Source organism: Diplotaxodon limnothrissa, linkage group LG23, assembly GCF_057381915.1.
Source record: "Diplotaxodon limnothrissa isolate DT_005_m linkage group LG23, D_limnothrissa_male_GT1.1, whole genome shotgun sequence".
NCBI lineage: Eukaryota > Metazoa > Chordata > Actinopteri > Cichliformes > Cichlidae > Diplotaxodon > Diplotaxodon limnothrissa.
The window spans coordinates 10,210,159-10,221,192 of record NC_140617.1 but is presented as its reverse complement, the minus strand read 5'-3'; the positions used below and the strand labels follow the sequence as shown (position 1 = coordinate 10,221,192).

General features: G+C 46.6%; 1 protein-coding gene across 1 annotated transcript; it reads left to right on the top strand.

The window, feature by feature from the left end:
• The first annotated feature begins 509 nt into the window (after positions 1-509).
• palm1a (paralemmin 1a) lies at positions 510-10,114 on the top strand. Its single transcript, XM_085347681.1, has 10 exons — positions 510-532; positions 2,801-2,846; positions 3,143-3,223; positions 5,390-5,514; positions 5,627-5,690; positions 5,978-5,999; positions 6,068-6,136; positions 6,271-6,345; positions 8,463-8,594; positions 9,314-10,114. Exons 1-10 carry the CDS (start codon positions 525-527, stop codon positions 9,850-9,852), a joined length of 1,161 nt encoding a protein of 386 aa, XP_085203807.1. The 5' UTR covers positions 510-524; the 3' UTR covers positions 9,853-10,114.
• The last annotated feature ends 920 nt before the right edge of the window (positions 10,115-11,034 follow it).

Genomic DNA, 11,034 nt, shown 5'->3' with positions numbered 1-11,034 from the left:
ATCGATCCTCCATCCATTAGTCAATTGATCAATAACAGCCTCTTGATGCATGCTCAGTCATCCAGGTAAGTAAATCCCAAAAGGCTGATTCTGTCTGGCTAGTTTCAGTCATTGTGCAGAGGAACCGTTTATAAGGTTGGAGACCTGCTGTAAGCTGAGACTGCATAAGTCACCTGGATGATGACGAAACGTTTCTCCCACTGAAAACGTCCAGATGAACAGAATCAACCTTTTGGGATTCAATAACAGCGTTTTTGCATGTTGGACTGATTTCAAAGTAAAAGTCTTCCTCACTCTCATCTCTTGATTATGAATCTGCAAGCACACTTTCAACTGTGACGTCAAAATCTGACCAAAAAAGGTTCAACATTCAAAACTTCTCCTACCCTTTTCTCCTTTCCTACCCTCCTCTCCTTTCCTCCCCCTCCCTCCTGTCCTCCGTCCTCCCCGGTGGGCGGGTTTGTTTGCTCTCTCGGATGTGGATCAGATGTTTGATTTTGCTGCGGACTGATCTGCCGTCGGACATGGAGGAGTGAGTACACTTTATTTCTTCTCTCTCTTCTTTCTTTCCCTTCTTCTCTTTTCTTCTTCTGGTTGTTTTTCTGTGTTTGTGACGTATCTGAGACTCGTGTCGTCATTGTGCGGCATCAGGGCGCTGAGTCAGGACCGAGGGGTGGATGGGTGGGGGGCTAACTGCACCAAACTGGAGACTTTGGGGGGTGTGGTGGGGGTGTCCGAGTCACCGCAGCGGCAGGTGATGGGTTAAAGGGCGTGCGGACCCGCGGAGTGATCAAACCTCTCTGTGCTCTACTTTCCCCTGCGGAAGCAGCACCAGCTCTGATCAATAAGCAGCACGAGCGTCTATGATTACATATTGATCAGTTTCTGTGTTCCTCATTTGAGAGCTCAGTCACTTCCGTCAAGTTGGACGTGTGAGGAGAGGGTGACTTCCGGCGGGGTTCTTCACAATATAAGGTTTAAGCCCCAGTCCGATTGGTTCAGTTTTCTAAATTCAGCAAGTCACTTACAGAATTACAAGAATTACCACAAAGTGTGAATTTTCAGAAACGTCAACATAAAACTTGCTCTGACACACCTGCACAAAGTCTCACTCACTATGGAGTTACCATACACCTGCAGAGACGCACCCAATGGATGATTCCCACAGGAAGAGTCACACCTGGGAGCAGATCCAGGTGTCAGATGGTGCTGAGATGAGTTCTGATGTTTCTGTACGTCATGTTTGAGGTTCATCAGATAATCAGATTTAACTGATGCAGGTAAACAGGAAGCTGCAGATAAATCATTGGTTTCTTACCACTTTGTGTTTTGGGAATTTTTTTTATCTGTATTATTTTCCATCATGTTCTGCAGAAATCTGTTTTCTTTGTGACTTCTTCATTATTTCCTCCTGCCTTCCTCACAGCCACTTATAAACCCAGACTTCAGAAAAGACTGCCAATCAGAATCTGGGAGCTGGTTGAGTTTCATCCCAGCAGCTGTTTTATTTTGAAGTGCACTTCCTGTGTGCTTGTTTGGTGTGCCTGTGGGATTGATGGAGCTGCTGCAGCCTGGTGGAGGCTCAGAGGCAGTAGTAGGATGTGGTGTCTGGACAAGGACACAGCCCAGAGCAGAACCACGTGTTAGTGCCAAATGTGGGACTAATAAAGGTTTATCTGATCTTATCGCTTATCTTTACTTTATAAGGCTAAGCTGAGAGTACTTTTACTCTAACATGTAACTGAGTATTTGTACTCTTCTGTTTTTACTGCAAGTACTTCATCACTGCAGTGCATGGACTTCCTGTCTGCCTCTAATGCGGCGTTTCAATTAAAAGTCACACACCTGCTGACTGACCGGAACCCTTTCCTCTCAGACGGATCACAAACTGATCAATAATTAATATCATCCAATCATCAGTCTGAGCTCCTGTCCCATTACCTGCCATGCCCCTCTCTATAATACATCTCACTGCTGCTGAGCAGGCATGGACAAAAACACAGAAAGAGCCTGAGCTTCAGTTTGAGCCTTTAAAGTACCTCCTCCTCGTCAGGGCGCTGTGTCTGAACTGCTTCCCAGTGGGCCGGGTTCTAGCTGCTGGTGTTGTCGGTCCTTGCAGTGGACTGTGGTCTCCATGGAGACCTTAAAGTGAAGCTTTGTTTGAGGTGTCTGAGAGGAAAAGTTTAAAGTGTAAAGCATACTGTGTGTCCTCCAGAGAGGAGAGGTGGATCGAGCTGACCTCTGAACCCAGTGACCTCTGTCCCGATGAGTTCATGGTCTCAGCCTCCAGTTGAAGTCTCACTGAATAAAACATGAAGTCTACTTTGGGTGCGATGCTCCCATTAGACTCAGGGAGGAATCAGGGCGGGACCAACGCCGCATCTGCGTCTGGCTGCTCCTTGTTTGGTGAACTCTGGTTTCCTGAGTGCTACACCAACCAGCAGCAGCTCCGCCAGCACAGACCGCCTGAGGCCTCGCACTGCCTTCAGCTCAAGCAAACTGAATAAAGGGCAGCCATCTTTACAGCAAATAACTGATGACTCACCGCTGTTGAGCACTTGTTAGCTGATCGCTTCAAGACTCTGCTGGAGTGTGTGTGTGTGTTTGAGAGAGAGAGAGAGAGAGAGCGTGTGTGCGTGTGTATGTGTGAGATAGCTAGTCAGTGTATGAATGAGTGTGTGAGGTTAAAGTGTAAACAGAGCTGTGCATCGAGCATCTGTGTATTAAGCGGAACAAGGAAACGTACGATTCAGTGATGTCACAGTGACATCATTAACCTGTCTGTCTGTCTCTCCCTCAGGGTGAGCGAGGTTCTCTATCAGCAGGATCGACTGCAGCTCATTGTGGTGAGTTTACTTACAGTCAGTGAATGCAGCATCTCACACACCTAGTATCAATGATTCAGATGTGTGTGTGAGACCCCACCCCCCCAGTAAGTTTTATTGCTCGAAGTTATCAATGTTGACTCTGAATTTTAAACTTTATCTAAACAAACACACTTTTATTTTATTTCAAAATAAAAGCCCACACTAAGAGAGTGCAGTCAGTAATCAGATTACCTCAGTGGATTACTTCAGAGCAGAAGTGTGATTGGATTATTGATCCCAATCAGCAGCTGGTTCTGTTTTCCATAATGCTGCAGGAGAAAAGGAAGTGGCAGACGGAGATCGAGAACAAGAAGCGTCAGTTGGAGGACGACAGGAGGGCGCTACAGCACCTGAAGGTGAGCCCACCACTTCCTGTTTCCTGTTTTCTGTTTAAAGGTCGGGTGCACTCAGAGGTGAGCAAGATGCTGAAGCCTTCGTACCGTTTTAAATCGCGCCGCTAGGAGGCGTGAAGACGCAGAAACACGAGTCAGACTGAGACCTCATGTCTCTGAGCTCTGAGTCTGTTCAGGCACGTAAACAGACTGCTGCAGAGATCCAGGTCTGATCAAGGTGTGATCCAGATATGACTCAACCAGATCCAGATCGGAACTAGGCGTGATCCAGGTTTGATCTGGGTCTGATCCAGGCCTGATTATGGCAGGGGCGTGGTCTCTGGCTCCGCTGCAGTGGAGGGGTGTTGCAGTGCACTCAAGGGGCTGTGCCATGAAGTCTGATGGGCAGGTGGAGATGATTGTGTTAACGAGGTTTCCCTCCCTCCCTCAGGTCCCACGCCGGGACCTGAGACGAGTCGGTGTGGAGTTGGCTACAAAGCTGACATTGATGCCAAACCACAAAGAAACATTTTTGTGCACTAAATAAACGAAACCAAAACCTGAATGCTCTGTGGAGTCCAGCTCTTTCACACTGATGTTTTTATTCATGTCCTTCTTTCAGATGGTCAGTGGTCATTTCCTGTTTTATTCTGATAGGCGGCTCTCTGTTGTGTTCTCAGAACAACGACAGAAACCTGTCGTTCAGATGTTGTATATTCCAGACTGAAGTGCTGTGGAAAATTTATTTCTGCCAGTAAATTCTCTCATCTATTATTGATCTTTGATATGAGATCATATTTCATTAATGACTCTTATCAGTTTGTCTTTCACCAGAAAAAATAAAGAGTAACTCTCTCTGGCTCCTACTCCTGCTGGCTCACTGTGTGTCGAGTCTTCCAGGTATTCAGAGATTCAAGAGGCACAAACTGAGAACAGCTGCAAGGTAAAAATATCTGAGATCAGCCAAACAGCACGCAGGTAGGACAGGACTGCCAGGGCCATGTGAAATAGCAGCTGTTTTCCCGATGAGGAGGAGGCCGCGAGTTCAGAGAGCCCGAGCTCATCCAGATAATTTTATTCAACTAAAAGGATCCATTCAGGCTTCACGCGTTTATTAAAGGGACACTCAGACGTCCTCCTGATGGACGTTGGTCCATGAGCACCCATTGCTGTCTGTGCACGCCTGCTTTCAATCATTAGATACTAAAATGATTTTATTCCATTTTCACTGTTTTCTCCTTTGAGGACATGATGCTGATGCTCTCCAATTTGTAGTGTTGTGTAGCCGAAACGTCAAAACAATAAATGGATAAAGATTTTTTTTCTGCCAGCATGTGTGTGAAACGAGCAGCTTTTTAAGGTGCTGATTAAAATCGTTGAGAGTTTGAAAGACGACCCGGCGAGGACGAATCCCACTCAGAGCCGTGCAGCTGAGTGTCTGCTGCTGTCAGCTGCAAGGGTTTAATGAGACGCTCAGAATGAGACCAGAGTTCAGGTTATATATGTAAAAAGCTCTGATGAACCCGCTGGTTTAGTTTTAACCGTGCATGGGGATTTTTTTGCAGACTGTGAAGTCTGATGTCCAGGTTTCCTTCCTCGTGCTGCTCTGATCTTCATCTTGCTGGCTGATTTGTTTAGTCTGGAGCTGCTCAGCCTTTCTGACACTTTTTAAGGTTGAAGCTTTCTATTCCCGAGGCTGACAGATGCTTTGAACCCTCTGATCTGCTTTGATTATTCTCTTCATGCTCTGTGGATGATGACACATCTTCCTGCTGGAGAGTCTTCCTCACTTAGCTGGAAGCTTTGATGAAGGACAGGATCCCCAGGTGTCTCCTGTGGACTTTCAGGGCTTTATGTTAATTGTTTTCTGAGTGGATCAGAGTGCCAGTCTGTCCTCTCCTGATGATCTGTCAGCTGTTTGCAGTCAGAGGACTTCCTGTCTCACTCACAGCTTCCAATCGAACAGCTGGACTCACCTGCACACCTTCAACCTGCCTCCTTTATAAAGAAATGATGAAGGAATGACGACGGCTTCGGTGGTGGGCTTCATAGTGAGCAGATCACGAGTGAACTTTAAGCACATGTTTCTGCAGCTCTTCTTTTCATAAACTTTCATGAACAAATATGAATTTGATACGTGCCTCCTCACGTGTTAGAAGGAAGCTGTCATCTATGTGACCTGTGTTTCAGTCAAAGGCTCTGAGGGACCGCTGGCTCCTGGAGGGAGCATCTGCTGGACCCGAGCAGAACGAAGTCTGTAGACAGCTGGAGCAGGACGAGGCCCGGACCCGGAGCCTGGAGGAGACCATCGACAGGTCTGAGCCGCCGAGCCCGAACATCCAGGAAGGGTGGCCTTATTCACTGTGGGATTAAAACCATCAACTGTGTGTGTGTGTGTGTGTGTGTGTGTGTGTGTGTGTGCTGTAGGCTGCAGCAGGAACTTGTCGGCCTTGAGACTGGATCTGTCTGTCAGACCATAACTAACATTAAAGTGAGTGTACATGCACGCACGCACACACAAACGTTTTCTAATATCACTTTTTTTCCTTTCTAAAATCAGCTTTTCTGCTGTCCTCATAGGGTTAATAGATCATTTGAAACAAATTAGGTTGGATTACATGGGTGAGGATGTTGGGAGGGGGGTTCACTGGCAGGACTGGCTTACTTTGGAGGTTTTTTCATGTTTCTGTTTCCCGTTTCCTTCTACTTATTGATGGAGGATTCCTGTTAAGACTCTTATTGTGAAGATAAACTTCCTTTCTCTGTTTGTGCCTCCAGGTGTCATCAAGACCAGCTTCAGGTAAATTTCTAAATTTCTCTGTCTGTTTTTATTCGTGAAGCCTTTGTCTCACGTTTGTCTCTGATCAGCTGTAGAGGTCAAAGATCGCGAAAGGCATCAGCAGGACAGGGCTCCACTGGCAACTCGGGTGATCCAAGGTGAGACTGTGCTATAACTGTAATCAGATCTCAGTAATCAGATTACAGTTACATTACGGTAAGTTGTTGTGATAACCTCACTGTTAGTTCTTTCTCTGCTCTGTCTTTGTGCCTGGCCCATTTTTACCCACAAGCCCCTGCAGAGGTCAAAGTTAACAAAAGTCCTCGACTGAACAAACCCAGAGAGGCGACCGAGGAGATGAAGAAAGGTGAGTCAGAAGTGACCACACCCACTCTGCACCGACCTGACGGGGGTCGTCTTAAACTGGTGAACTGAGCTAGTTTTCCTCAGGTGGGACATGAAGCTCACCTGGAAGTCACCAAGTCAGGAAATAGATCCAGAATATTTCCATGGCTAAAGATTAGCTCACTGGGAGAAGGAGATGGCCATAGGCCCTATGGCTGAGAGCAGCCGGAGGGTTGACGCAGGTCTTCCCCTGCTTTCCTGTCTGTCTTTGATGCACTGTCTAATAAAGCCAGTAAAAGAATAAAGTACAGATGAGATCAGCCATGTTGTTTCCTGACTTTAAGAGTTTGCGTTTGGTTCTCCGTGATGAGGTTCGAAGAATCAGTAAAATATGATTAATCGCAGCTTTCAGTGATTTTAATGAGTCTGTTATCATTCACCCTGCAAATGTGTAAGGTCAGAGGTCATAGAGTGTAGACACGTGGGAGGAGAGGGGACATCGACCTTAATGTGTCTCTAACAGCTGCCTTCCTGTTTCTATCTGTAAGTCCGTTTTAGGGTCACGTTAACAGTGAATTTGTGTGTTGGCTGGTGTGATGGGTGTGTGTGTGTGTGTGTGTTATTGTGTTGTTTCCCTCATAGTGTAGGATCTGTGGGAGGCTATTGAAATGAATCATGGGCTAAATGAATGTATGAAGCTGTGGGAGTTTCCTGACACTTTGCTGGTATTTAAGGCTGAACAGAAGCAGGTCTGAATCTACCCCTGGCATGACTGCAGGGGTTTCCACGGGAGATGTGAAGGCATTTGGAAAAAGACGATGTCGGAGCCAGAGTGTGACCGCTGTGTCAGCACTCAGTCCATCCTGAAGGTCGAGTCCTCACAGCAACTGTCAACATGCACATGTTAAGTGAAGCTCGAAGCATGTTAGATTAGAAACATCAGTAGAGCTTTCACATTCTTTCCCTTGACTTTAATAAATACATGCAGCCTCACTCAACATGCAGAGAGAAAATCAGAGTGATGCACATGTACTCAAACAACGCAGCAACAGAGGAGGCAGACTCTGACCGTACGAACGTCAGCAACTCTGCTTCTGGTCACAGATTTCAAGTTTCAGGAATAAACTCTTGCAATAACCTGAGCTGCATCCAAGGCCCTCTTCCTCCACCTCCTCACAGTGTCCCTCAACATCTGATGGAAAACGTCTCCCATGTACACTTATGGACAAAAGTCCTGAGTTACACCTGTTAATCTGTGAATCAGTGCCACGGGTGTATTAATCCAGCACCTGTGACCTGCCTTTATCTGTATGAGAGACAGAGTTTGAAAAGCTCAGCAATTCCAATGTGGTGCTAACAGGACGCTACTGTTACAAAAGTCCATTCAGGAGAATTCTACCATCCGCCTAACGATCTGTTCTCCCATTTATCAATCCATCCATCCGTCCGTCCGTCCATCCATTAGTCTATTCTCCCATCCATCCATCCATCCATTCATCCATCTATTCTCCCATTTATCCATCTGTTTATCCATTCATCAATCAATCCATCCGTCCTTCCATCCATCCATCCATCCATCCATCATCCATTCATCCATCTATTCTCCCATTTATCCATCTATTCATCCATTCATTCATCCATCCATCCCTGGCATTAACATCAGCAGACACTGTGCACCAGGAGCTTCATGGCTGAGCAGCTCCTCTCAGGGTAATGTGTGGGTGCTGGTGTCCATTTAATGTATCTGATCCTTGGGACTTATCTGAGTTGTGGTTGTTTGCAGCTGAAATGTTTTGGTAGTTCAGTTATTTGAGGCAGCAGGAGAGGATATACACACTGTACCAAAGTCAGTCTGGATGATGCGAGCAGAGCCTCACATATTCCTTCTGGTCATCAGACCCTTCTTTGTTCTGCATGGTTATGTCATGTCACACTAATAGAGCTGTACCTTTGCTATTGGAAGGTTACCCTCACCTGGGGTGCTTGTTTATGACCTGCTGCTTTCTCTGTCCTGACTCTTCTCTTCTGTGATCTAACCTTCTGCCTGCTGCCTTTATCTTTAGATCCGCAGCAGCTCATTGTGTCTGTTGTGTTGACCCCCTCTGACCCTGTGATCCCTTCTAACCCCTCCCAATCCAGCGATGTACTCGGTGGAGATTAAAGTAGAGCGGGACAGAGTGACGGGGGAAACCAGGGTTCTGTCCAGTAACACCAAACTTCCTGTTGACCTCTCTGACAAAGGGGTCAAAGTTTATGAAGATGAGCAGAAAGGTGATGTTAGCAAGTAAACAAGAAAAATAAATAAAAACAAAGCCGGCTTTAAGAGAAGGGACCTGCTGATGCAATAACTGACTCTCAAAGGGCTGATTTCAGCTCTGCTGTGCGCGCATTTATCTGAATCTCTTCGCAAGCTCATGGACTGTAGATGATGAATCACTCATTCTTTTTTTCTTAAATTATTGAACTATTTGCCCTCACAGTCTTTGCTGAACACCTCCACATCTTCACTTCAGAAACTCTCAGCATATCTGGGAGGACCTCTGAACTCCACTCATTACCTGCCAGATGTTCCACCAGGTATTTTCATAGCATTAGACACCTGCGTTACACACCTGTGACAGGCTGTTGTATCCTGAGAGTTTCAGATCTGAGGGTCATTCCTGCTGAGTTCCTGCAGTGGACATTTTATAGCACAGTGTGAGGAGCAGATCCATGTGTCTGGTTGTTGCAGCGCCTCCTGCTGGAGGTTTGCAGGTTTTCACAGCAGCAGTTTTCCTTCTCCTAAAGCCACAGCGGCCTCAGCCTGCCTGCATGATCAACACTCACCTGACAGTCAGGTGGTCACACCTCATCACTTTCAGCTCCAGCTGAAGGAAGCTGATGCACAGGTGTACTCTGTGACATCACTCAGTGAGTCTTTATTGGTCCTTCAGCTGGAGAGCATTCAGGTGTCGCACTCTGACCCTCACCTGTGTCTTCCTGTCTCCCAGTGGTCCATGAGCTGAATGGTGAGGATATCCACCTGCTCAGCTCCTCTGAGGTTGAAGAGCTCATCCACAAAGCTGATGAGGCGTCGATGATGTCACAGACTGTCACCACTGTGACATCCCTCCCGACAGCAGAGGTTCGGGAGGAGTTGGAGCTGATGCGGTCCAAGTCGCCGCTACCTCAGGTTCCAGTGGAGATCACAGGGCTAGAGGCCGAAGTGGGTGGTGAGCTGAGCGTGGCTGAGGCGAGCACTGAGAACCCGGTTACCATGGTGTTCATGGGATACCAGAGCGTAGAGGATGAAGACGAGACCAAGAAGGTGCTGGGGCTGCAGGGCACGGTGAAGGCCGAGCTGGTGCACATTGATGACCCAAACGGGAAGACATCAGGGGGAGAAAAGGAGGCGGATCCACCTCTGCCCACCTCCAAGGCCCCACCAACCTCCACTAAACCTCCAATGGCGATACCAGTGGCAAGCAATGGGGAGACGGCAGGGAAGGAGAAGGAGAAGAAGCTGTGTAAGTGCTGTAGCATCATGTGACCTGGTGACCTGTGGGGGGGGTGCCGCCTTGAAACGTAGCACGCAAATACAAAAATAAAAAGGACTGAAAACTCCTCCCATTGCTCACAGCCCTCCCAACATCACTTCCTGTTTTTTCCTTCAGGTGTATAAAGCCTCTCTTTACTTTTTCTATTTTCTTGAAGCCTTTTTACTTTTTTACTCTGCACGTCTGTACTTACATGTCTCAGTGTTAGCATAGCCTCAGTGTTAGCCTCCGCCTTCGCTGTGCCAGGATGTTTGTAGCTCCTCCCCCTCCTTTCTGTGAATGTATTATTATATTTATTAGAAGCTGTCTGAGTTTTTAAAAGAAGAAATAAAATGAGCAGAAACTAGTCTGCTTTTGTGCCGCAGCCTAAATTCTTCACCTCCACCTTCTATATGGACCAACAAGTACCTCTCTATCCCTCAAGGGAAATGATTGTGTTCGAGCAGTAGGATGAAGACGGTCCAGTCTACAATAAATAAACACAGTAAAAGTGCCACGGGCACTGAAAACTGTGTAAAATGTTACATATACAGCAGTGAAAACAAACAAAGACAATAAAAATGGGCAGAGTAAAAGATTGTGCAAACTATAACATTAATTAATGTGTACACTATAAATCTGATAAACAGCTACATGAAGGTTTAATACAGAAATGCATGTTTGGAGTCTTATACCTGACAGGTCTGTTCACCTGTCCTTGAATGAGGTCTTATCCTGCAGACTCGTGCATGGCTCTGTGTGATCAGAGGTTTTAATCCAGCACTGCTCAAACCAATGATCTTTACAGGAAACAGATGAGAACTCGAAGCTGCTGTCGTCTTTATTGAATAAAATTAAACGTTTTAATTGTTGATTGCTTCTTTGACCTCTGAAAGTTTGAAAAGCATTCGCTGATCTTCGTCTCTGTGGAAATCTTTTGAAGCGTGCTGCATTGAAAGTCTGACATAACCTCAGAGGATTCACTCACACTGGGCTCCATCAAACAGCACTCACAATCCCATCAGCTGTTTTTTGATCCACCCGCTGAGTCAGCGACGCTCGCCAAGAGGATCCAACTCTCACAGCTCAGCGATCGGACTGCCACACACACCCTCATACACGTCATTGCCAAGTGTAGCAGATTTCAAATGGTAGACTGTTTTATGATGACAAACAGGGACTGGTTGCAAAACTGG

What these genes read in the sequence shown, in the direction of transcription:
- palm1a (XM_085347681.1), top strand. An exon ending in AGACCATAACTAACATTAAA is followed by an intron (nt 5,691 to 5,977) that starts GTGAGTGTACAT and finishes TTGTGCCTCCAG; the next exon opens with GTGTCATCAAGACCAGCTTC. An exon ending in TTATGAAGATGAGCAGAAAG is followed by an intron (nt 8,595 to 9,313) that starts GTGATGTTAGCA and finishes CCTGTCTCCCAG; the next exon opens with TGGTCCATGAGCTGAATGGT.